The sequence below is a fragment of the Lithobates pipiens genome, unplaced genomic scaffold, assembly GCF_037356315.1.
Source record: "Lithobates pipiens isolate NorthernLeopardFrog02 unplaced genomic scaffold, aLitPip1_a1.2 Scaffold_19, whole genome shotgun sequence".
Taxonomy (NCBI): Eukaryota; Metazoa; Chordata; class Amphibia; order Anura; family Ranidae; genus Lithobates; species Lithobates pipiens.
Genome location: NW_027507764.1, coordinates 346,979,961 through 347,006,038, shown reverse-complemented (window position 1 = coordinate 347,006,038; position 26,078 = coordinate 346,979,961). Strand labels below are relative to the sequence as shown.

The 26,078-nt window shown below is 42.1% G+C and overlaps 1 protein-coding gene across 1 annotated transcript in view; it reads right to left on the bottom strand.

Annotated features, from left to right (window-relative positions):
* Positions 1–25,287, bottom strand: part of LOC143996868 (uncharacterized) — a 127,459-nt gene extending 102,172 nt beyond the window's left edge. Inside the window, exon 1 of the mRNA XM_077492158.1 lies at positions 24,984–25,287. Within this exon, the coding sequence (XP_077348284.1) occupies positions 24,984–24,998 (15 nt within the window). The 5' untranslated portion in view covers positions 24,999–25,287. The remainder of the gene's footprint in view (positions 1–24,983) is intronic.
* Between the last annotated feature and the right edge of the window lie 791 nt (positions 25,288–26,078).

Below are 26,078 nucleotides of genomic sequence, written 5' to 3'. Positions count from 1 at the left end.
GGTTTTTTGAAGTTGTAATTTTTTTTGTCCTAATTTTGGGGAAAATGAAGAAATTGGAAAAAAAAATGTTCTCACGATTTATTTAAAAATATACTGTCTCCAGTGCAGTACAGCATCATCATATGTGGTGGTGATCAAGGACACTGACTGGTTACAGTACGAAAAAAAACTTTTTTTATTGTTTTTTTTTCCTATGATTTTTTTTTTAACACACTGACCAGAGCAATATAATGTTACCATTATATTGGAGGAAGGCATGCAGTGACGTCACCACGCCGTTCGTTTAGGAGGACAGGCTCCATTTGTACGGAAGATATGGGTTGTGGTGTTTTTAATGTTCTTGCTAATTTCCACATTGATACCACTGTATTCTATTCTTATTCCTTATCCCTTAACAGAAGGGATTCCTCATCAAGCATGGTTTATAACCCCATTTGTTTGTCTTTTAGAGTTATGAAGTTAGAGTTTATGTTTTTTCGAGATTCTCAATTTCAAACACCAATTGAGATTTCTTTTGTTCTTTTTCCCTTTTTATTCTTGATCCATGCTTAATGAACAGTCCCCGCAGGACACATTTTAATGCTTCCCAGTGCATGGGGGGTGAAGTTTCATACCTTTCATGAATTAACACGAATTCCCTAATTGCTTGTTGAATTTCGTCTCACATTCTTTATATTTAATTAAATTCTCATTTAACATCCATATCCCTCTCATTTTTTGTAAGAATTATCCTAAGTTCCAGATATATCGGAGCATGATCAGACCACAAAAATCCCCCTATATCTGTTGAGGGAGTCATCATCAGACCTGTTTGGTTTACAAAGAAGTAATCTTTCCTATGATAGGAACCATGGATGTTTGAATAGTATAAATAGTTATTTTTCCGTTTGATGTTGGGCTCTCCAGATATCGGTCAACTGATATTTTCCCAATAGGTATTTAAACTCCTTTAATTGATTATTTTTCCTCCAGATGTGAGTACTAGCAGTATCTATTTATAACCTTATGTGATCCCTTAAAGTTACTTTTATATTTTTTTTTTTGCTAACAATGATATTAATTTTCAAGTAAAGATACAGAAAACAAACATCTGTTGCACAATGTATTGCCTATGTCTACATAGATAAGATAGTTTAAAATTCCCCAGGTTATTAGTTGTGTGAGCTGTCAGCATAATATGGGATGTGGTGTCCTTACTCACTGATCCTGGGACAAAACAAAAAAGAATCTTATCTTAATGTTCAGAAAAGTAGAACTTTTTACCAAAATAATCAACATTTTGACATTTTCGGTGATAAGCTACTGTACCTGTAAATACGTCAGTCAAATGCATTCCATGTAACGTGCCTATGTATTAAACTTTGTTCAACGTAAAAGCAGTGAGCTTAACTAAAACAAAGATTGTTTTCAATATTGACCTAGCCAAGCAAATCTATCAGTAAACTCAACCTAGTGAAAATACAACTTGCATTTTGTTCTGTGTTATGAATTAAATGAAAACACAGAAATGTTCATTTGGCGCCAGGAATTTTTTTTTTTTGTACACATGCTGGCATCCCAGCTTTTCACAACATAGGGGAACACTGATAAGTGTATTAGGATACTAATACTATATATTAAACTCACTGGAGATTTTTACCTAATGTTAACCCGTAGAAAATCGGGCTGATTCAAACATGAAAACAACAATAAAATATGTAGAATAAGAGGTTAACTGGCCTCATGGATGCTGGATGTTTTTCAGCTGCTCCTACAGTGCCTTACAAAAGTATTCAACCCTCCCTTGGCATTTTTCGTGTTTTGTTGCCTCACAACCTAGAATTAACATGGATTGTATGAAGATTTGCATTATTTAATTTACAGAACATGCCCACAACTTTGAAGATTTTTTTTATTTTATTGTGAAGCAAACAACAAATAGGAAAAAATAACAGAACTTATTGTGCATAACTATTCACCCCCCTAAAGTCAAAACTTTGTAGAACCACCTTTTGCGGCTATCATAGCTCCAAGTCACTTTGGATAAGCCCATTCCTCCTTGCAAAACTGCTCAAGTTTCTTCAAGTTAGATGGTTTGCGCTGAAAAACATCCCCACAGCATGATGGTGTTCTTTGCGTGGTGTGATGTGTTGGGTTTGCGCCAGACATAGCGCTTTCTTTGATGGCCAAAAAGTTAAATTTTAGTCTCATCAGACCAGAGCATCTTCATCCATACATTTTGGGAGTCTGCCATGTGCTTTTTCGCAAACTCAAAACACGCCATTTCGTTTTTTGCCACTTCTGGCCACTCTGCCATAAAGCCCAACTCTATGAAGTGTACGGCTTATTGTTGTCCTATGTACAGATACTCCAGTCTCTGCTCTGCTGTGGAACTCTGCAGCTCCTCCAGGGTTACCTTAGGTCTCTGTGCTGCCTCTCTGATTAATGCCCTCCTTGCCCAGTCCGTGAGTTCTGGTGTGCGGCCGTCTTTTGGCAGGTTTGTTGTTGTGCCATGTTCTTTCCATTTGGTTATGATAGATTTGATTGTGTTCCCAGGGATAATTAAAGATTTGGATTTTTTTTTATAACCTAACCCTGACTTCTCAACATTGTCACTTGTTTGGAGAGTTCCTTGGTCTTCATGGCAGTGTTTGGTTAGTGGTGCCTCTTGCTTAGGTGTTTCAGCCTCAGGGCCTTTCAAAAAGGTGTGTATATGTAATGACAGATCATGTGACACTTTCACTAATTATGTGACTTCTGAAGATAATTGGTTGCACCAGAGATTTTTATGGGCTTCATGACACAGAGTGTGAATACATACATACATACACGTCAATTATCTGTTTTTTATTTCTGAAATAGTTTTATGTATATATTTTTCTAATTTTACTTCACCAACTTAGACTACTGTGTTCTGATTTATCACAAGTGTCAGTATTTTGTGTGGCCACCATTATTTTCCAGCATTGCCTTAAAGGGGTTGTAAAGGCTCGTGTTTTTTATCACGTTAATGCATCCTATGCATTAAAGTGAATATACACCTTTGAAGTCACCCCTAGCCTCACCGTTTTACTTACCTGAGCCTCGAATTTCCACCAGCGTGTTCCCAGCTCTTGATTAGCTAGATTGATAGTAGCACAGCCATTGGCTCCCGTTGCTGTCAATCAAATCAAATGACACGGACGCCTGGGGCGGGTCAAATCCTGCATTCGGCCTCTATAGATGCCTAATGCTGGACTCGGGAGCACGCCCGCAAGGTAACCCCCTTGGGAGAACGCTTCTCCAAGGGGGTTATCTAATGTAGGGAGGAGCCGCAAGAGCTACCGAGGGACCCCAAAAATGAACATTCGGGGCCACTCTGCAAAACAAGCTGCACAGTGGAGGTAAGTATGACATGTTTGTTATATCCTTTAGTATCACTTTAACCCTCTCGGGCATGGAGTTTACCAGAGAGTCACAGTTTGCCACTAGAGCCCTCTTCCACTCCTCCATGACATCACAGAGCTGGTGGATGTTAGAGAACTTGCGCTCCTCCATCTTCTGTTTGAGGATGCCCCACAGATGCTCAATAGGGTTTAGGGCTGGAGACATGCTTGGCCAGTCCATGACCTTTACCCTCAGCTTCTTTAGTAAGGCAGTGGTCATCTTGGAGGTGTGTTTGGATTGCTTATGTTGGAATACTACCCTGAGGTTCAGTCTCCAAAGGGAGGGGATCATGCTCTGCTTCAGTATGTCACTGTATATGTTTGCATTCATGGTTCCCTCAATGAACTGTAGCTCCCCAGTTCCAGCAGCACTCATGCAGCCCCAGACCATGACACTCCCACCACCATGTTTGACTATAGGCAAGACATATTTGTCTTTGTACTCCTCACCTGGTTGCCGCCACACACCCTTGACACCATCTGAACCAAATAAGTTCATCTTGGTCTTATCAGACCACAGGACATGGTTCCAGTAATCCATGTCCTTAATCTGCTTGTCTTAAGCAAACTGCAGGCTTTCTTGTGCATCATCTTCAGAAGAGGCTTCCTTCTGTGACGAGAGCCATGCAAACCAACTTGATGCAGTGTGCGGCTTATGGTCTGAACACTGACCCCCCCCCCCCCCCCACCCCTTCAACCTCTGCAGTAATGCTGGTAGCACTCATACGTCTATTTCCCAAAGACAACCTCTGAATATGATGCAGAGCATTTGCACTCAACTTCTTTGGTTGACCATGGTGAGGCCTGTTCTGAGTGGCACCTGTCCTGTTAAACAGCTGTATGGTCGTGGCCACCACACTGCAGCTCAGTTGCAGGGTCTGGCAATCTTCCTATAGCCTAGGCCAGTGACGGCGAACCTTAGCACCCCAGATGTTTTGCAACTACATTTCCCATGATGCTCATGCACTCTGCAGTGTAGCTGAGCATTCATGGGAAACGTAGTTCCAAAATATCTGGGGTGCCAAGATTCAGCATCACTGGCCTAGGCCATCTTTATGTAGAGCAACCATTCTCTTTTTCAGATCCTCAGAGAGCTCTTTGCCATGAGGTGCCATTTGAACTTCCAGTGACCAATGTGAGAGAGTGAGAGTGATAACACCAAATTTAAGACACCTGCTCCCCATTCGCACCTGAGATCTTGTAACACTAAATGAGTCACATGACACCAGTGAGGGAAAATGGCTAATTGTGCGTATGTATGTATGTATGATGTATATATATATATATACAAACAAAGCAGTGGTGGGCTTAAGCATGGCATGACCATATGATGTTCTTATATATATATATATATATATATATATACACACACACACACACACACACACACTGTAAATATATATATTTATGCAGCTTATCAGTATTTGGCAACATTCCTCCTGATGTAGCTGTTGTCGGCGAAACATGTTGAAGGTAACAGTGTAGCCTTTATGAAAGAGAAATCACATTTCCTGCTGTATTTGCAATGTAAAATTATACTTTTTAACCACTTCCCGACCGGTGCACGCCGATGTACGTCAGCAGAATGGCACGGACAGGCATAGTGGCACACAGGTACGTCCATTTCTATATGCCGCCCTGCCAGCGGCACGCTCGCCTGCCGGTAGGGACCCCCATGAGTCCGGTCGCAGGTCCTGCGGACTCGATCGCCACAGGGATACCCCGCGATCTTCTCACGGGGAGGCTGAACGGAGAGATGCCGTTGTAAACAGCATCTCCCTGTTCTGCCTAGCAACAAGTGACATTGATCTCTGCTCCATGTGATTGGAGCAGAGATCAATGTTCACTAACACAAAGCCCAGCCCCCCATAGTTAGTAACACACCCCTAGGAACACTTAACCCCTACACTGCCACCCCTGGTTAACCCCTTCACTGCCAGTGTCACTTACACAGGAATCAGTGCATTTGTATAGCACTGATTACTGTATAAATGACAATGGTCCCAAAAATGTCCGATGTGTCCGCCGTAATGTCGCAGTCACAATAAAATCACCGATTGCCGCCATTACTAGTAAAAAAAAAAAAAAAAATTACTTTTGCACTCCTGTGACCCAGAATCATCTAATAGCAATCTAACTCCTGCTAGCAGCTGGTGTGGCAGAGTTGTTTCAGGGTCTGGAAGGATCCCACCACTATTGTCGGGATCCACTAGGATGCTTGATTGGCAGCTGGCTCAGCCTCTCAGCACACCATATATTATATACATTCTTATGGTAGTAGAATATTTACAGTAATAAAAGGGGAGGCCCACAAACATAAGTAGCTGGATCAGCATATTTGCATATTTCGTGAGCACTGGAGGAGCAGAGTGGAGAGCAGTGACGACAGGAAGACCAAGAACTGAGCAATCAGCAGTCATGTGTTTGCTCAGTTCTTGGTGTTGGAGCCAACATGGGACTGCTGCTGCAGCATGGAGGTAAGTATATGTGCATTAATGCCTGGCCATCTCCATGAGACCAATGTTCTAATAATGAATAGACAAAAGTAAAGTTATGGGAGGTCTTCTAGGTGAAAACTGCGTAGGACTCCATGCCCAGGGAAAAATCTATATTGTTAAGTAAGGGAAGTAGTGGTAGTGTGGAAATATCAATTTGATAGTTAGACTTAAGATTTGTGCAGGTAAGTGCAATATAGCAAACAAATCTGGCAACAATATATGCAGTTGCGTATCAGTAAAGATCAAATCATCAACAAATAATCTATGTCTATGATCTTCACTTCCAACTTTAGGGCCATGTAAATTTGCATTTGATTGCATAAGGTGTTCTAGCTGGTCAATGGTCAGAAAGAACAGGAAGGGAGAAAGAGGGCAGCCCTCCCGGGTACCTCTTTCTGTTTGGAATTTCTGAGAGAAGCTGTTGAGATAGCAGACACATGCTGAGGCAATGCAGTAGAGGGCAGCTAACTATGACATCAATTTCCCGAAACCCCCATTTAGTTAAAATGTAGCATAGGTAGTCCCAGGAGATAGTGTCAAATGCCTTATGTGTTTCTGTGGGTGAAGTGGGTAAGGTGGGGGACATGGAGGGAGACATGATTTACATGTTTTAGAGATGCCTGAAGTTAATCCGCTACTGGACGGAGTGACAGGAACCATTAATCGGGTGTTTGGAACCTCCACCAGGATGGAGGCGAAGTATTGTCTCCTGGGATTAGTTGAAGGAGTTGGAAACCTGGGAAGCAAACAGACAGCGGTTCTGAGATACCTATTACAGGCAAGGAAACTGATTGCCCCAAGTTGGTTATCGGTGTCGCCTCCATCCAGTAGAGAATGGATAAATAGCATGAATGTTGTAATTCTTAAAGAGAAAGCGTTATATACAAAACAAGGGACTTTAAAGAAATATGACAAGTGGAAACCTTGGTGGGAAGCCAGAGGGATTGATATGTGAATAATAATAGTGTGGAAAAATATTCTAACGATGAAAAGTGACCCAATAGGAATTAAAGTAAGAGGGCAAATGCAGAGGATGGAAGTGTGCGAGAATGGGGATGAGAGGGAAGTGTGATAGAGTAGGAATCTAGATTAAATGGAACATCCGATAGGATGCCCCCATGATACCAATCCCGTCTTAGGTGGCCTAAGATATGAACGATTTTTTTTGTTGTTATATTCTTATCTGATAAGGCGATGGGAGGGAGGGGGGCTGAGGGGATGTTTGATTTTGATGCATTTTGTAAACAAAATAAATATCTTAATAAAGAAATAAAGTTTAATTTAAAAAAAAAAAAAAAAGTGGGTAAGGTGAAACATTTTGAAGGTATTTTGAAGATATTATCTCATAATTTTGAAGGTATTATCTGAAGCCCGGATTTGTGTCTCTAGAATCATGTTCTGGAAAAGATCTTCATATCTACAATCAATAGAGAGCTGGGTCTGTAGTTATGTGGGTCTAATGGGTCTCAGACTTTGGGATCATAGCAATGTGAGCCAATAGACAAAAAGAGTGAAGGGCTGAATGGGCATTTAAGTGGTTGTATAAATTTGCTAGCTCTAGGGCCAGGGTTTCTGATTTTTTTTTTTATAATATAAAGCTGAAAAGCCATCGGGGCCCTGAGTTTTGTTAGAGTGTGCAGATTTTTAACCTGAGGTAACCTTTAGTAAAAATCTTTAAACCGTTATTAGATGTAGGAATGGGTCCTGTTCCTGTGCTACTGTAAAATCAGTCCATGAGGTCACCATTCACTTAAAAATTGAACTCCAGGCAAACTGCTTAAGGTTTGCACTAGGGCACCTGCAGTGGAATGCTTTTCAGGGAGTGACTAAGCAGCAGCTTCAATGCATTTAGGAGGCAATCCTGCCTCATCTTTTTTTTCTTTGTGGAATTTTAAATGGAACACACCACAACCATGAGCCAAGCATTTGGCTTGCAGTTGCAGCGTGGTTGACAGATAGTGCCGACTGTCAACTTTAAAATTGCCCCTAGCTGTACGCTATGTTTAGGTGGGTAGTCAGAGAAGTCAAGGAACTGTTCACCTGTCAATGGATTTGTATTTCTGTCCATCCAATTCTAAGATTTATGGAGCTCAGTCACACTACAAATTCCTTGTCTGGCAGAGCAGGACACCTGATTTTTTTTTCTGCGGTAATTCAACTTAAAGGGCTCCTCTCTGTTTTGAGACCATAATTTAGAAAGTAATGAAACCATCAAATCCCTATGACAGCCAGGGATCCAGCAACGCACCTTAAAGCAGGAAAAAACACACATGCAGCATTATGTTAATATACCATAAAACAACACACATTTAGTGAATTGTGGTGCAGTCATTGACAGCTACTGTATCACTGCATTTGAATGCCACTCTAAATTATTGGCACTGCAACACAGTTTTAACCACAACCCATCAGGGTGAATGAGCCTTTTATGGTGTTGGTCTATAGGCTGATCAAAATATTTTATATCAAGTGTACCTTTAATCTTGTCATCTAGCAAAAAAATAAAAAATAAAAAAAATAATAATATCTTGGTGGCGAGAACTAAAAGGCTGGCTACTGGATAAGTAATATCAGTTAATGCAGACTACCCAGATGAAGCAGTCTGCAGTCTTGGCATCATGGAGCTTGATTGGCATTTGCCATTGAACACCAGAATTGGCAGGTCCGCCACTTGCACCCCGTGCTTTTTACAGATGAGGGCAGGCTCAACCTGAGCACATGTGAAAGATGTGAAGGGACTGCAGAAGCCATGGAGAATGTTATGCTGCCTGTAACATCATTCAGCCTGACCAGTTTGGTGATGGGTCAGTGATGGTCTGGGGAGGGATATCCATGCATGGACACACAGACCTCTACAGGCTAGACAATGCCACCCTGACCTTAGGTATCGGAATGAAATCCTTGGTCCTCCTTGTGCACGACAATGCCCAGCCTCATGTGGTGAGAGTATGTAGCCAGTTCCTGAAGGATGAAGGAATTGTTACCATTGAAAGGCCCTCATGCTCTCCTGACCCAAATCCAATAGAACAGTACTGGGACATTACGTGTCAGTCCATCCGACACTTTTCAGGGGAGGCGCCTCAGCACTGGAGCCCAGGTGGTCACACCTTCTGCTACTCTAACCATTCCCAGACCCAGAATCAAAACAGATAGGCCTAGCTTGCAACATAAGCCTGCCTAAATTTGCCTGTGCTGAACAAACCTAGTAAAACAACCCTTACTAGCACCTACCTTCTGGTAGAGGGTGCTACAGCTGCATAAAGTCTTGACACATGTACAGAGGTATGTCAGAGACAACAGCTCCAGAAGTTAGAAATAGGCATCCCTCTGAGCAATCATAGTTAGTACTCCTCTTAAAATCATATCTGCTGGAATTGGAATTTTGGAATGGCTGTTCCTTGAGATGGTACGATTTGATGTTGGTTAGCAGCCCTCATTCATCTGATGCAGCAACCCACACTACTGAATCACATTGTTGGCTCTCCAGTTTGCCTTACCCGGGAAGGCCGCAGTAGCGGTGTAGAGGTATATCAGGAGGGAGCGACTTCATCATTATAATTCGATTTATGCTTTTAACATGTTTTTATTGTAAGTGTACATCTATGAGGAATTACTGAATAAACACACCTTTTTGGATTATGCTATGTGCACCCCCTTTTTCTCTGCTTGTAATGAGCAATATATAGATGAAAAGATGCAGTGATTGCCGATTATAGCCACCTGACATCCATACACATACCCACCAATATTGGATGAAGATTCACAGAGCCTTGCTGACAACAGCACACCCAAAGATATGCAGTATAACCAGTAAGATCTGGTAAGTGAGTTTCCTTTGGGGGATTGTCATACAAGTGTCACGGAGATGGTTAATTGTCTGGATCAATGAATTATAAAACTTACCTCTAATTCTTTTCTTCTGGAGCGGAGCACCTTTAATCTCTTTTTTAGATTTTTGCTTCTTATTTTATGAAAAGTGGACTGTGCATCAAGTCCAAAGACTCTTGGATTTTATAAGTAGAGATGGCCTTGCGATGTAAAGTTGCTGAGGTTGACACGATCAAACTGGGGGCGTGACCGGATGTGTAAGGTGGAGTGAGGGATGTGAGACGCCGTGTGTTACCTCCTCTATGGCCCCATGGGGAGAGCGTGGCGTGTATGACGTTGTGGCTGGATGTACTGTGAGGAGGGCTGGAGCCACTTGCTGAAGCCGAACGGGAGGAGAGGCGACGATACACGTTCGCATTAAGGAGCCGAGCCTCCGGGGGAACTGCGTCTACTTCCGGGTTCCGAGTCCCTGACGAAAACAGCCGAGGACATACGAGGATACACAAGCACCCCCCAGAGCCGACTGCTACAGAGCCACTGAGTCTCGCTGAACTTCGGCATCCAACCTTACATACAGCTGGCAATGAGAGGCTCTCCCCGACCGCCCGTAAGCCGCGACAGGAGGAGGGAGGTAAGCAGTGACGTGCGGGGGGGGGGGGGGGGGCGAAGATAGAGAAGCGAGGTGTGGAAAGAAAGGAAAAAAAAAAAAAGGAAAACCCTGTGGACATAGTGGATATTCCGGTGCTTGAAAACAGTCAAAAACACTTAAAAAAGTCAACAGGAGAGCGCTGGTTGGGGTGAGGAGGTCTTCGAGCGTCTCTCATTTGTCTTTCCCCTCCCCTCACTGGGGTGTATTGCATTGCTCTGTATCGCTCTGTATGGCTGTATGGCTCACCAGGATGTACTGCCTATCAAGATAAATGTATGGTATTAAGCGGTGTATGCAACTAAGCATCTGCTGTAAAGGCAGTAGTTTGCAGCTAGCGAAGCCAGAAAATCTGTGACGTTTGAGTTGAATATTGGAATACCTGTGGAATGGCTATAAGGCAAAGACTGCTGGTGCACTAAGTGATTTATCAAGGGTTTGTGGCAATCCTGAAAAAACTAACTGATTTTTTTGAATTTGTGCCTGTGAAATAAGTAGCGGCTGTGAAGTAAAAAAGTAGAGTTAAATGCGATTCACTGGAATGCTGGACTAACATAGTATTAAACCTCTGAATGAGTGGTGGTGGAGGACGGATGTGTTATAATGTTAAGAAAGTGTTAAATACAATACTCAGGACTGACTTGAAGATCGGATGGGAATAAGCCAGATAAAGAGGGAAATACCTAAAGAGAAGGGGGAGGAAAGTGGCGAGAAAAGGGAAAAAGAAAGAAAGATGCAGCATCTGCGCTCGGCTAAGGAGAGGGGGGAAAAAAGCATGCAACAATCTGCCACAGCAGCCAAACTAGAACAATTTGCCCACAATCCAGTACAAACATCTCAGACCCCTCCAAAAAAGGGGCAAACAAAGGGTCAACAAGGGATACTGCTTGAAAGGAAAAGTACGGGGCATTTAAATACTAGTATCAATATACAGGTTGGCGCAGTGGCAAAAGGTTTAGCTAATAAGAATCCGGGTGCAGGGGAATTGAATTTGGAGAACTCAGAGACTATAACAGCAGATCCTCTCCCGTTGGAAAAAGAGCCTACTATTAAGGATGTGTTAATAGCCGTAAATGCATGTATCGCCTCATTGAAGGAATTGTGTACCCAAATGAAGGGAGTGAAGGAAGACCTGCTGGTGGTAAAGCAAGATTTACAGAAAGTGGTGGAGAGGACAGTAGAACTTGAGACAAGGACCAGCAGGCTAGAAGATGATACAACCTTCCTAACTAAAGAGTTAGAAGCTTTGAAGGAACAGTTTACAGGATACACAATAAAAATGGACGAAATGGAAAATAGACTCCGGAGGGATAATGTGCGTGTAGTGGGTCTCCCTGAAAAAAGCGAGGGAGTAAATCCCGCTGAGTTCATGGAACATTTATTAATTGATATATTTGATATATTTGGAAGAGACTCATTTTCAACAATGTTTTCTGTAGAAAGGGCGCACAGAGTCCCCTTTAGAGTCCCACCTGAGGGAAGCCGCCCTAGGCCATTATTGATGAAATTACTAAATTATAAAGATAAAGTGGTGTTGTTACGGAAAGCAAGGGAAACTGGGAATATGTTGTATAAGGGGGTTAGAATCTCATTATATGCCGATTTTTCCCCAGAACTTCAGAGAAAGTTCTTTCAGGTGAAGCGTAGGTTACAGAAACTTAGATTGACATACGCTCTTCTTTATCCTGCAAAGTTACGGATTAACGCATTAGGGTACACGCAGGTTTTTAGCTCCCCAATGGAGGTGGAAAAGTGGATTGAAGAAAATAGAGAAAAATGTTAGCATCCATGGTTCCTGGTTAGGAGTGTGAGTCTGGTTGGAAGGCAGAAGGGTGGGGGGGATGAGTCTGAATGGGGTTTTTTTTTTTTTTTGGGGAAGAGTGGTAATACACGGCGGGAAGGAGTGGAGCAGGGATATGTGGCATATATGTTGTGAAAAGAGTGGAATAAGGTCACTAAGAAGCCCCCTGAATATCACCTGGGTAGGTGGGGGGAGGGTTGTTGGGAGGGGGGAGGGGAGAAAGGGGGGAAGGTTGGGGGGGGGGAAATATGTGTGTACTATTGAATGGGGTTCAGGAGATAACTCAAACAAAGAAAAAATATAAAACACTGAGTAGCAAAGGAGCCCGGCAGTATAGCTGTCGTTCGGCCTCGCATGCCACGTTGTCCAGAATAGACATGACATTGGGGAATGACTTGGCCCTACAGCTGGTGGAAAAGATAGAATATCAGCCCAGGGGTATATCAGATCACTCCCCAATGTTAGTAACCTTAAAAATGAGGGAACGGAGGGGACAGAAGGTATGGAAATTGAACCCTCTGTGGTTAGAACTAATAAAAAAAGAGCCAGGAGAAGGTCTAGAGAAAATCCAGACGGAACTAAAAGAATTCTTAAAAAACAACCAAGGTACAGTATGTCCAGGAATGTTATGGGATGCTTTGAAAGCATTTTTGGAGGGGACTCCTGATTCAATCCATTGCAAAATCTAATAGAAAGTCAAGAGAGCAGGAGGCGAGTATAGGGAGAGAAGTGCTGGAGGCTGAAAGGAATTATATTAGTGATCCCACCCTGGAAAAAGAAAAATTGTGGCTAGATAAACAAGAAGAATTCAGGTTGATAGCCTTGAAAAAAGCAGAGATACAACGCATGTTCTATCGCCAAGTCTCCTTTGCAGAAGGGGAAAGCATGGGAAAAGTATTAGCACAACTGGTGAAGAGTAATTCTGGCCCATCTTCAATTCCGGGGATTAGAACAACGGAGGGGGTGGTTACAACGGAAACTGGGAGTATAGGTTAAGCATTCAGAGAATATTATAAAAAATTATACACTGCACAGAAAATAGGGATGGATAAGCAGATGGAGTCATTTCTGGGCCATCTAGAGGTGCCCTGTTTGAAACAAGAAGAAAGAAGGGTTGGAAGCCCCAATCACTTTGAAAGAACTTCAGGAAGCAGTTGCAAGCATGTCAAATCAAAAATCGCCTGGGCCAGACGGCCTTCCGATTGAAGTTTATAAAAATTTTGGCGAGATACTGCTCCCTGAATTGTTGGAAATATTAAGAGGAGCAAGTGGGGAGGGCAAATTGCCTCTATCAATGATGGAGGCAATTATAATTTTACTGTATAAGGAAGGTAAAGATCCATTAAATGTAGCAGCGTATAGACCAATTTCTCTTCTTTGCACCGATGCAAAGATACTGGCCAAAGTATTGGCAATTAGACTTAACCGAGTTATAGTAAGATTAGTGCATGTGGATCAAACAGGATTTATAGCTAATAGGTCAACCAGCATGAATATTAGGAGAGCCTTCTTGAACTTACAGATTCCAACAGATAACGACTCCCCGGGTGCAGTAGTGGCACTAGACTTAACAAAAGCATTTGACAGTGTAGAATGGGGGTACATATGGAAAGTATTGGAGAAATTTGGATTAGGCCCATCCTTTATTGGTTGGATTAAGATGTTATATGATAAACCCTGTGCTAGATTAAAAATTAATAATGAGCTTTCCGATAAAATAGAGCTAGGGAGAGGAACGAGGCAGGGGTGCCCATTGTCACCCCTACTCTTCGCCCTTGGCCTGTGCAATTAGGGCAAACCGGGAGATAGTCGGTTTTCTAAGAAAATCTGGGGAGGAAAAAATAGCGCTCTACGCAGATGACATTTTGTTATTTTTGGGTGATATGGGACATGCCTTGACAAAAGCAATAGGTACAGTGCAGGAGTTTGGTGATTTTACTGGGTTGGAGATTAACTGGGAAAAGTCGGAATGTCTCCCAATGGACTCGGCTGACCAACAAACAACATTAGGAGTACCCCAAATGGTGATAGTGGATAAATTGAAATATCTCGGAATTATTTTGACTAAGGATCCCAAGCAATTTATAAGTTATAATTTAGTCCCTTTATTAGCTAAGTTCAAACAAAAAACTGCTATATGGAGGCGGCTTCCTCTATCGGTAGCTGGCAGATGTAATTTGACAAAAATGATTTGGATGCCCCAACTTCTTTATATTTTACATAACTCCCCGTTATGGATTAACAGAAGCTGGTTTAGTAAGATCGAGACGTTGTTCAGGGAATTGATATGGAAGGGGGGGACAGGCCAGACTGCGTCTGCGGGTACTCCAGCTACCGGTAGAGGAGGGGGGCTTTGCAGTCCCATACCCAGAGTGTTATTTTTTGTCAGCACAACTTCAACAGTTAGGGGGAATTGAGGTGGTGAATGGAGGAAGCCCAAACGGGAGATTGGTGTTAACAGGCTCGCCACATAGGACACTGATTGAGGCCTTAGAAGCAGATTCATTTCAGTATAGATGCCCTACAGTAATAATGATGTTAAAGATATGGCATACGGACAAAAAAAAAAATGGGATACAGGGAAATAACTAAATACACCCCTCTATGGAATAACAAGAAGCTACAAGAATTATGGCGAGTTGGCAAAATTTTAGAATGGGAAAAATGTGGTATTGTAAGGTTGAATAATTTATATAGAGGCATGGGTATTAAATCCTTTGAGGAATTACAAACAGAATTTAAGATATCACAAAATTCATTATATGCATATATACAAGTGAGGCACGCTATAAAGGCACAGGTTGGAAACCTGATATTAGTGTGGGAAGAGCTGCCGTTGATACAACTGGTAGCGCAAGCAGGACCTACTAAAGGGCTAATATCAAAACTCTATTCCCAATTAGATAAACAGATTAGATTAATGGTGAGAGGAAGAGTAGGGTTGAGAAGGAGAGATGGGAGCAAGATGTAGGTAATATAACTCAGGCACAATGGAAAACGATACTGGAGTTGTGTCCAAAGGTTTCGGTCTCTCCCCCTCATAAGATATCGCACCTGATGGTGATCAACAGAGCGTACTATACTCCCCAGAGGCTATTTAGATTTGGTAAAAGAGCAGATGACAGTTGCCCTAGGTGTGGGGGGTTGGGAAATTTAATACATATGTTCTGGAAGTGTCCTAAACTATTTCGATATTGGAAAGGAGTAGTAGAGATACTAAGTAGAATTCGAGACTGTAATAGAACTAAATGCGGTGGCGTGTATTCTAGGGTACAGAAATGAGAGAGCAGAGAAAAGGGGAGTCACCATTGTAATTATAAGATGTTTGTTTCATGCTAGGAGGATGATCACTAGAAGATGGCAATCAAACTTAGCCCCCACAGTAGAAGATTGGGTGAGAGCTGTAAATGAGTATTTATGTAAGGAGAGGGCAGTATATGTAAAACAAAATAATCGAAAGGAGTTTAATAAGAACTGGCAAGACTGGTTAGAGGAGATGCATACCCCAATATAAAGTATAAGAACCATAAGAAGATGCGGGGGGAGGGGAGGTGGGAGGGTGTAGGGAAGGGAAGAACAGGGGAGTTTGTATTATTAAAAACAATTAGACTTAAAGAGAATGGTGAAAAGGAACGAAGAGAGAAACACGAGAGGGTAGTAATATAAATACAGCACAAGTGGGGAGGGGAAGGAGGGAGGGAGGAATAAAAGGGGAGAAAAGGAGGGAGGGTTAAGTTAATGGGAGAAATGGAAAGTAGTGGAAATATAGTTAAGGGGGGATGTGGGGGTGTTATGGTATTGTTTAAATGTTTGTATTTTGTTATTTCATTTCTCCTTTTGGAGTATGGAAACATAAACATGACCACCCCACCTCTCTAAAACCCCAGACTCTGGTATGGTAGGAACCTGTATGGGTTTATTGGTAACATTGTTTTTTTTTTGTTGTTAAAATGTTGTAAAAGGATGTTTGTATGTATAACATATGGAAAAAAAAACAAAAAAAACTTTCTAATAAAGATTAATATTAAAAAAAAAAAGAGAGATGGCCTTGCAGTTCGCGGCAAATTTTGCTCGTTTGCGATTCACCAAACCAGTGGACTTCTGGCGCTGTTTGCAGTGGCCATATTTGTTTACAGTGTGAAGAACTTTGACCCATCCATCATGGGGTACAGGACAGCCAATTGAGACATTTCAGCACATGGACATACCCCCTACCTTTTAAAATAGACCGGATCTGGTGGCCATTTTACATTCTGTCTTTTGTCAGTGTAGGGAAAGGACGCTGTGTGGAGCAGGGACAGTCAGTCTAATCACTAGCTATTGCTATTAGGTCTACAAAAGTCCTTTTGAGGACTGGTATAGGTGTACAGTACATAGGGTTGTAATACACCTATAATATACTTTCTTTCAAGTATATTATGGTGCACTGCTGACTGCTGTGCTACTGAGTGCTTGCTGACCAATTCTGCAGCTGTCTTTTATCAGTGTAGGGAGGGAGGGACAGTTTGGTGTTTGGAGCAGGGACAGTCTCCAAATCACTAGCTACTAGGTCCACAAAGGTCCTTTTAAGGACTGGTATAGGTGTACAGTATATAGGGTTGTACACATATAATATACTTTCAAATATAGAAAGCCTATTATACTTGACTGCTGTGCTGCTGAGCTGACTGGTGACCAATTCTGCAGCTGTCTTTGATCAGTGTAGGGACTGAGGGACAGTTTGGTGTTTGGAGCAGGGACAGTCTGCAAATCACTAGCTACTAGATCCACAAAGGTCCTTTTAAAGACTGGTATAAGTGTACTATTTGGTGTGCAGTATATAGGGGGTGCAATACCCGTATAAAATACTTGCACATATAGAAAGCATAGTATAGTGCATTTCCACTGTGCAGCATGGTGACTGCCGAGCAGTTCTGCAGCGATACTACAAAGAGTGACAAATGCAATTAGAAAAAAGTATTATAACTGGTGTGATAGCCTAGTGGCCCCCAAAAACGACAGATTGAAGCGGGGTGTTATATACCTTCTTCAACATACATACTGCGCTTCTCTAGACACTTTTGTCACAGGGTCATTTAAAAAAAATGACAGGAGGCAGGCCCTTCCGCAGGGTTGGTAGAGGTAGGGCAGGAGCAACAGGCTTGAGCCAAAGTGGTAAATTGCAGAAGGTGCATACGATTACGTCAAAGGACGCACCAGACTTGGTTGAGTGGCTCACTCAGCCTTACTCTTTTGCACCCTCCTCATCCTCTCGATCTGCACCCTCTTCTTCACTCTCTGCTGTGTGCACCCCCAAAGACACTACCACTAACAGCACCACCATATACCCCCTGCTTGAGTCACAGGAATTGTTTTCCGATCCATCACAAGACATTGCCGATGGGCAGCCACTCTTGGCATTGGATCAGGAAGAGGAGGTAGCAACAACCATCACTCAGCAGTCTGACAACAGTACCCAGAACAGCCCAAGGAGGAGGTTGGTCCCCGGTGTTGCTGCCTACTCCGATATCTCTAATTATAGTGGTGGGGAAGGTGACGTAGCTAATGACGTGTCTAGTGATGTCACGTGGATGCCCATAAGAGTGGAAGAGGAGGGGAGTTCAGAGGGAGATATGGACGAGCAGATAGGGAGGAGAAGCAGGCGGAACTTAGATTGCACAGCAGGGACAAACCAGACTGCTAGCGTATCAGGAGGGAGGTATCAACCATGTACGGTCACATCTGACGCTCCCAGGATGGCGGCACATGGCTCCGCAGTGTGGGCTTTTTTTTAACGTGTCCGCTGCTGACAATAGTGTTGCAATCTGCAATCTTTGCAGTAAACGCATAAGTCGCGGTAAGCCCAACACTCACCTAGGGATGACCGCCTTAAGAAGGCACATGAGCTGCCATCACCGAGCCCAGTGAGAGCAACGGAACACACAAAGCCACACTCCAGGCTCTCACCATCCAGCCTCGTCTTTTACTTCTCCTCTCTCCTCACAAATGTCCTCCACTCCACCTTCCATCATGCCATCCTCAAGTTTTTCTGGAAAAAGGCAGGCTTCCGTGGGCCAAATGTTCGAGCGTAAAAAAATGACGACGCCAGATAACCCTCTTGCCCAACGGTTGACGGCTGGCTTGTCAGAACCGATAGCCCGCCAACTACTGCTATATAAACTGGTGGACTCTGAGGCCTTTCGAAAATTTGTGGCCATTGGAACACCACAATGGAAGGTCCCAGGAAGGAAGTATTTCTCACAGAAGGGCATCCCAGAGCTATATGGCCATGTTCAGCGGCAAGTGAATGTATCTCTGGCACACAGTGTCAGTGCCAAGATACATCTGACCACAGACACGTGGTCTAGCAAACACGGGCAGGGAAGGTATATAACTTTTACTGCCCACTGGGTGAACCTTCTGACTGCCGTCAAGCATGTAACCCGTGGCACCCGTGTAGATTTGGTTTTATGGCCACGGATTGCATGCAGGCCTGGCTCTTCTTCGAGTCCTCCTACTCCATCCACCTCCCTTCTCCTCCTTGGCTGACTCCTCCTTTTCCGCTGCGCCGCCCAAGATCCCCAGAACCTATTCGACATGCCAGGTGAGACGTTGCCATGCTCTGCTGCGTCTGTTGTGCCTGGAAGCCAAGAGTCACACTGGCCCTGCACTCCTTTCAGCTTTGCTTTCACAGGCAGATCAGTGGCTAACACCGCCCAATTTGACAGTTGGTAAAGTGGTGTGTGACAACGGTGCCAATCTGCTTAGCACATTGAAACAGGGCAAAATTACACACGTGCCATGCATGGCACACGTCTTAAACTTGGTCGTGCAGCGATTCGTTGTCCAATACCCTGGGTTCCAGGACATCTTGCGGCAGGCAAGGAAAATCTTGGCCCATTTCAGAAGATCTTACACGGCCATGGCTCGCCTTGCTGACATTCAGCGGCGACACAATCTGCCAGCCAGATGTCTTATTTGCGATTGCCCGACGCAATGGAACTCAACCTTCTATATGCTTGATAGACTGCTCCAGCAGAAACATGCAGTTAACTACTACCTGTACGAACCCTGCGGCAGAACAGGTTCTGGAGAGCTTGGTTTTTTTTCACCGTGCCAGTGGCTGCTCATGCCCGACGCATGCAAACTTCTGCGGCCATTTGATGAGATCACCAAACTGGTCAGTCGCAGCCATGGCACCAGTGACATGGTACCTTATGCCTTCTTTATAGAGCATGCCTTGCGTTGTGTCATTGATCCAGCCGTGGAGGAGCAGGAGCAGGAAGATGAGGAAGTCGCAATGCTGGATGAATTCCCAGGGGGGGCTACTCAGACAGCAACAGGAGTCTGAACAGGAGTCAGAGGAGGATGGTGCTGGGGCGGATGAGGAGGCGCAAGAAGAGCATGCTTTAAACCTTTCTGGGATTCCTGTTTTTGTGCGTGGATGGGGAGGGGAAAACGAGGAGGATGACATTATCCTGGATGATGAACAGGAGCCAGGCCACCACACCGCTTCCAGTTTAGGGCAAATGGGGGCCTTCATGCTTCAGTGTTTTGACAGGGACCCCAGTATAAAAAGCATAAAGGTCAAGGACCAGTACTGGGCGTCAACGTACTTAGACCCCCGGTACAAACAGAAAATGGCAGAAGTGTTACCACCATCACAGAGGGCCGTAAAAATGGAGCACTTCCAGGCCTTACATCGAGAAATGCTGCATTCTGCTTTCGCGTGCGCTGGCAGGAGGAGGAATTCCCACTCCCAGAGAAAGAGTTGCGGATACCAATCCAACAGCGCCTGCAAGAAGAGGGCTGTTTGAAGATCTGTTGGTGACTTCTGATATGAGGTAATTCTTTCAGCGGACCCATTGACAGGTCTCATCCGGATCCAGCATCAGGGAACACGCAGACCGACAGGTGTCTGATTACATCGGGTTAACGGCCGATGTGGACGCTCTGAGAAGTGATGAACCCCTGGACTACTGGGTGGGCAGGCTTGACCTCTGACCAGAGCTTGCCCAATTTGCAATGGAACTTTTGGCTTGCCCCTCATCCAGTGTCCTGTCAGAAAGGATGTTCAGCGCAGCAGGGGGGGGGGGGGATCGTGACTGATAAGCGCACTCGCCTAGCTCACAACAGTGTTGACTACCTCACATTTATAAAAATGAATGAAGCATGGATCTCAGGGGGAATTCAACACATGTGACCAGTAGACCATGTATATGCATAACTCTATAAACGATTTATTTAATCGAGCACACAGACCTTTTTTCTATCTTTGGCTCACTTCCTTGTACAAAAAAGCCCACCGTACTATATGCCCATACCCTCCTGTTTGAAGAGGTTGAGCGGTGTCCCATATTTTTGGGTCCCGCAGCGAGTTGCTGGCATCAGTGCTCTATCTCGGTGCTGGTGTCAGTGCGCTCTCTCTATCTCGGTACTAAATCACCAGGGGATGTAATCTTTTGATCAGGGTCATTTGGGTAGTTTCTGTTGCCATTATGATTTAAAAAGGAGTAAACAGTTGATTGATAAATGGCTTCAGCCAAACACTAACCACAAGTGAAATAAAAGCTTGTGTTCTCTGAAAAATGGCCAAAAAGTATCTGCCAGAGTATGTAAACTTATGAGCACAACTGTACTCTTGACTGTATTATATACTGTACACTAACTGCACTATATACACACACTCATCCCTATTGCTGAAGACAAGATTTCACAGGTAGGAAATCATTTATTACAGTCTTCAAGAAAATGGCATGGCCAACCAAGACTAGACTCGACTCATCTGTCATTTAGTAAAATTCCCCCTGAGGAAATGACGTGTCCTGGTGACAGAACACATTAGGGTGGAGCTTGGATGAGGTTAGCGAAACTCAGAAGGGTGGTATCTATAGTAGCCAGCCTGAATAGCAGCAGTGTTTGGATGCTGTCAAAGTGGTGCACTTGAGCACTTTTAAAAAGTGAGTGTACTACAAATGTGAATGGGTTTTAATAAAGTGTTTTAAAAGTTGAAAGCACTATGTTGCTTTTGTCTTTGCCCTAATGCTATAACACTGGAATGGAGAATATAAGGAGCCTGCTGGGCCAAGGATTATATTTCAAGGGGACCTGACTACTTACTTGGGTGAAGAATAGCAGATGGATCCAAGAGGAACCAATTTAAAAAGGGGACACATGCTTTTTATGACCCTTATATATGTGTGGGTCACAAATATAAGGGTAAAGCACAACTAGGTGAACCACAAGGGGTGAGCAGTGGAGTAGATGAGTGTTGATGCACAATTATGAAGCACTGAAAAAGACATGGCAGACTTTGGTGTATGTGAACATTTTTTTCTGTGTAAAATCACTCTAAAATAATAGTGCCACACCTTTTTTTGTTTGATTTTAAACACATGAGAAGTGTTGCAGGGTTAAGGCAGCTGAAACTGATTTTATCACAATTTTGAAGAGTGGCATGTTAGGTGTCCATTTACATAATCTTTCAACATTATGCTAAAAATGTAGCTAACTTTACTGGGTTTTTTTTTTTAATGCTTGAAACTTTTTTTTTTTCTGAAAAATTTCTGCACAAATACCATGCAAGATAAAAAAAGTTGCAACAACCGCCATTTTATTCTCTAAGGGCTCTGCTAAAAAAAAAAAAAAATTATAATATATATATTATATTATATTATATATGCTATTCATTTAAAAGCAGCTTAATTCATATCCCTCTATTTTTCAACTCAATGCACAGATGGATTACATCGTTGCATTCTGGTACACCGAAATGCATATGCATAGTAAGACAATGTGTAGGTACATCTACCCGCATGCACATACTGTACATGAATCTGCTCTAAAGGATCCACAACAGACTTGATAAGCTTATCTCTTTTCCCCTGTTAGAAAAAGTTTATTGAAATCCTATTTATATCATCCCAGCTGACTGACTGATTGATGCCCCTCCTTCCTTTCCAAGTCTGAGTGTTACTGTACAGGACATTACAGGAGATGGATACTAAATAAAACTACATTTTTTAGACCAATTGCACTTAAAATGCATGTAATGATTTTTTTAAATAACTGCACTTATTACTGGTTAAACTAAACTATCTGGCTAACATTTAACTGTAATTCTCAAATACAGGTTTTAGGAACTCTGATTTCCCCTTTTTCTGGCGAACTGCACCATTGGTTGCCTCACCTGCCTACCACCCCTTTCAACTGCCACTAAGCTAAACATAAATGCCATCTGGACTACTGTGCATCTCTTTGATCAAAAAGTAGCTTGAATGTTGGGCTAGAACCTGAGACAGAAAAGAGCACCAAGTACTTGAACTATGGGCCATGTGAACCCTTGGAGCCCAATTGGTGCCATGAATCCCCCTGGGCAGTCACAAATAACTGGGCTCTGAAATTATATAACTGATACTATTGATTTTTATTCTCATTTTTCATAACGTGGAACCTGGAAAACTAATATAAATCTTAGTTTTTTCAAAGGCCATAGTAAAACGGATTTGTGATATTTGGTGTGGTGCTAATTTCCAACAATTCATCCATGTAGTAAGGGATACTAAATGTAGGGGTGGGAGCAGATTAAAAAAAAAGTTACAGCTAAAACTTTTTTTCACAATATATACACAAGTATGATTTTCACAGGTACGTGATAGATCTCCTAATGACAGAAATTTACATCTTAGCTGTGGGAAATCTATACATTTCTGTTCACAGGTCATTGACACTAAGAGTTGTCTAAATACAACCAGGATAATGAAGCGGTTTAATTTTGCAGAGGACTAGGTATATTGCTGTTTGTTCACAACACCATGTGAAATAAGACAGATAGGTGTTAAATATATTTAATTTTTTGCTGACATTTATATAGCAAAATATTTCCGCTAGAACTTTATCATCTTTAACAAGTGAACAAGTTCCAAAAGAAACGTTTTATTGCTCAACCACAGATGTGTAGGCTTGCTTATTTTGTAATGTGTGCATATCTTTTTGTCTTGCAATAAAATGACCTAGTACTTTGAGAGTTTGTGAAAGGGTAAAAACGTGTCTTTTCTATTAACAGAGCTCCTCTGCAAAAGCTTGGAGGTACATTTTCCCCAAGAATAGAGGAAGTAACCACAGTACAGAAGGCAACAGCTGTTCTTTGCAACCTTACATTCTGACACCTTTTTAACAATATTCTTTCAATACAAAGACCAACTTTCCCAGAAATAGATTACTCCTTAGGAGCTCTGCTACACTTTGATATCAAAGCAAACCACTGCCTGTAACCCATATGTAGCATATCCCTTAACCTGATTTCCCATTGTTTAATCAGAGGTAGAAAGTCTACAAGGATCTCAGATTTCAACTGCAATATAATATTATCTTTCAATGTTATTAAATGTGAATCAAAGTTCACCAAGACAAAAATTAACAAAAACACCTATGTGCTCTACAAAAATCCGATTAATCTAATATGGGTTATCTGACGCAGGGATCCACTTTTACAGTAATGGCCCATCTACACCTTTGTAATCTGAATGTCATATTTTAACGTGCGCTGCGCTAAGACAGCCCATTCAAAATTGATGGGCTGGCAATGTACCTACCATCCTTAAAGTCCCAACAGTTTTTTTTTTGTTTTGTTTTTTAAATTGCAACATTGCCATGTGCTGCCTATAGTGTGCTGGGAAGCAATTCAAATATCCTAAACACGTTATATGCATTGTCTAAAAAGGGAAAAAATAAAATAAAAATTTAAATAAAAAAGTGTATATAGGTCCTAAAAACACCCCAAACACACTACCCCTTAAATGCTTTGCTTTAGTTTAGATGCATGGCAAACAATTTAGCACGTAGAGTAGTGGATTCAAAAAGATAACAATTTTATGTATCAAAAGGTCTAAAAATTGGGTAAAGGAAACCTGGTATGGATTATTTCCTTTAATGTACAACGTCAGATTTACTGAAAAACTGCAGCTGTTGCTCAGTGTGTCAGCAAATTTGACTGCTTCCCTTTTTAACTTACAAGTCCATTGGTTACTGTGAGCAACTGCCCCATTTTCTGTAACTGGGCTTTAAAAGCTGGAACCTGTTTAGTTGTCATATGAAGATAGATATAAAGAAAGATTTTTGCACCAGATTTTGTGATCCAGCTCTATACTGCATATTACCCTACACTCACAAAGAACTGAATTACCTTTGAAAAAAATATGGGCAACAATAATTTATGTAAAGAAAACCTAAAACTTAGTACAAGAATAATATCAAAATACGAGTAGACGCTGACATATTAAAACAAGTTAAAATATATCTAAAGCTGAACACTTGCCTATATCAGTCAATGGTCTCCCAGTTGTTTCTTTTTTAAAGCTGCCCCCTGGAGTAGTGCCAAGTATTAGCCCCAGCTTGCTACTTTTCTCATGGCAGTTTTCTTTAAACCTATATCATCCCAAGATTGTTTTTCTGTATGATCTAATGTTTTCTGCACAAAAATAAATTAAGTATGGACATCAAAACGTAGGTGCCTCCACCTTCAATGAAATGGCCTATGCAGCCAAGAATTCCATTTGTATATTAGTTACTGTATTGATGACACTGTTCATTTTACATCAGCCTGAAGTAAGGAACCTGAAATTTTTTTTGCATATACAGGTGAGATAAAACAACAAAACAAGTATTTTACACTCTACAGTGCTGAAAAAAAAAAATGAAAAAAAAAACCCATACAGTCCTCAGATTTACCATACACTTTCAAAATATAGCAGGAATGTCAATGTGTTAAAAGGAAATAACTAAAAATTTAGAAGCCATGGTAACTAAAGAATTTAAGCAGGACTTACCTTGTTTGAAACCATGATTTTCTTTAAACGATTGCCCTCTAAGTTTGAAAAAAAAAAATCACGTTCTTTCTAGCATATATTTATTACATTCATACTAAAGATATCCTAAATTCATCTACAGCTAAAGAGAAGGCTATACGGTTTTCTTGAGTGTGGAGAGACAGGTCTTTACTGCAGCATGTCGATGGCCTTCTGCATATCAGTCAGTGTGTCTGGGAGCTGGGGGCTTCAAGGAGCACCTAAGCTAGTGAGAAATGCCTGACCCTGGAAATGCAAATATATTCACATATACTAAAAGTCCCTGGTCAGCCCTTTACCCATATCCACATAAAAGCAAGACTTATGAGATGGCTCAGCCTTGTGAAATGTCATGCTTTGCTAAAAAGTGCCACATAGGTGAGAAGAGTCAAATTACAGAGGATATGGATCTTTCACTGAAAAAATAAAAAAAATCTATTAGTATAGTATATATTTTATATCTTTTCAGCAGCACAATTGGTATCCTTAACTCATCTTATCTCTATAAATGCATTACATTTTTTGCACAGTACAAGTCCACGAATGGGATTACATTGCAGATGGAGATGCAAGATTCAGTACATTATTCTGTGCTGACAAATTAAACTGCATGTATATAAAATCGTAGATTAAAGTGAACCTAAACGTACCTTTCTTTCAATGGTCCCCTGTCCCTTGTCATTGTCGTTCTTTGGCAGTCTTCATTGGCCCGCACAGGATGACGTCACTCCTGCACATGCCTTTTTTGGAGTGGGTCCATGTGGCACCATATTACATAGCAACATGGTGCCAAGTAACATTGTCTTAAAGGTTAACTTGGCCTTTAAAATATCTAATTTTACAAACATGCAGTACCATTTTTAATATTTAATGGCAGTTAAAGGGGTTCTTAAGGCAGTGCACACAAGCACTGCCAGCCCCTCTGCTAGCATAACCTGTAGTATTATACTATATGCCATTTTGTAAAATTCTTATTCTAAATATCTTATTTCTTCTCCCGATCAGCAGTCACATGACTGCCCTTTGCTCTCTCTCTTTCTCCGATGTATGCACTACGGGAGGGAGAGGGCAAAATCT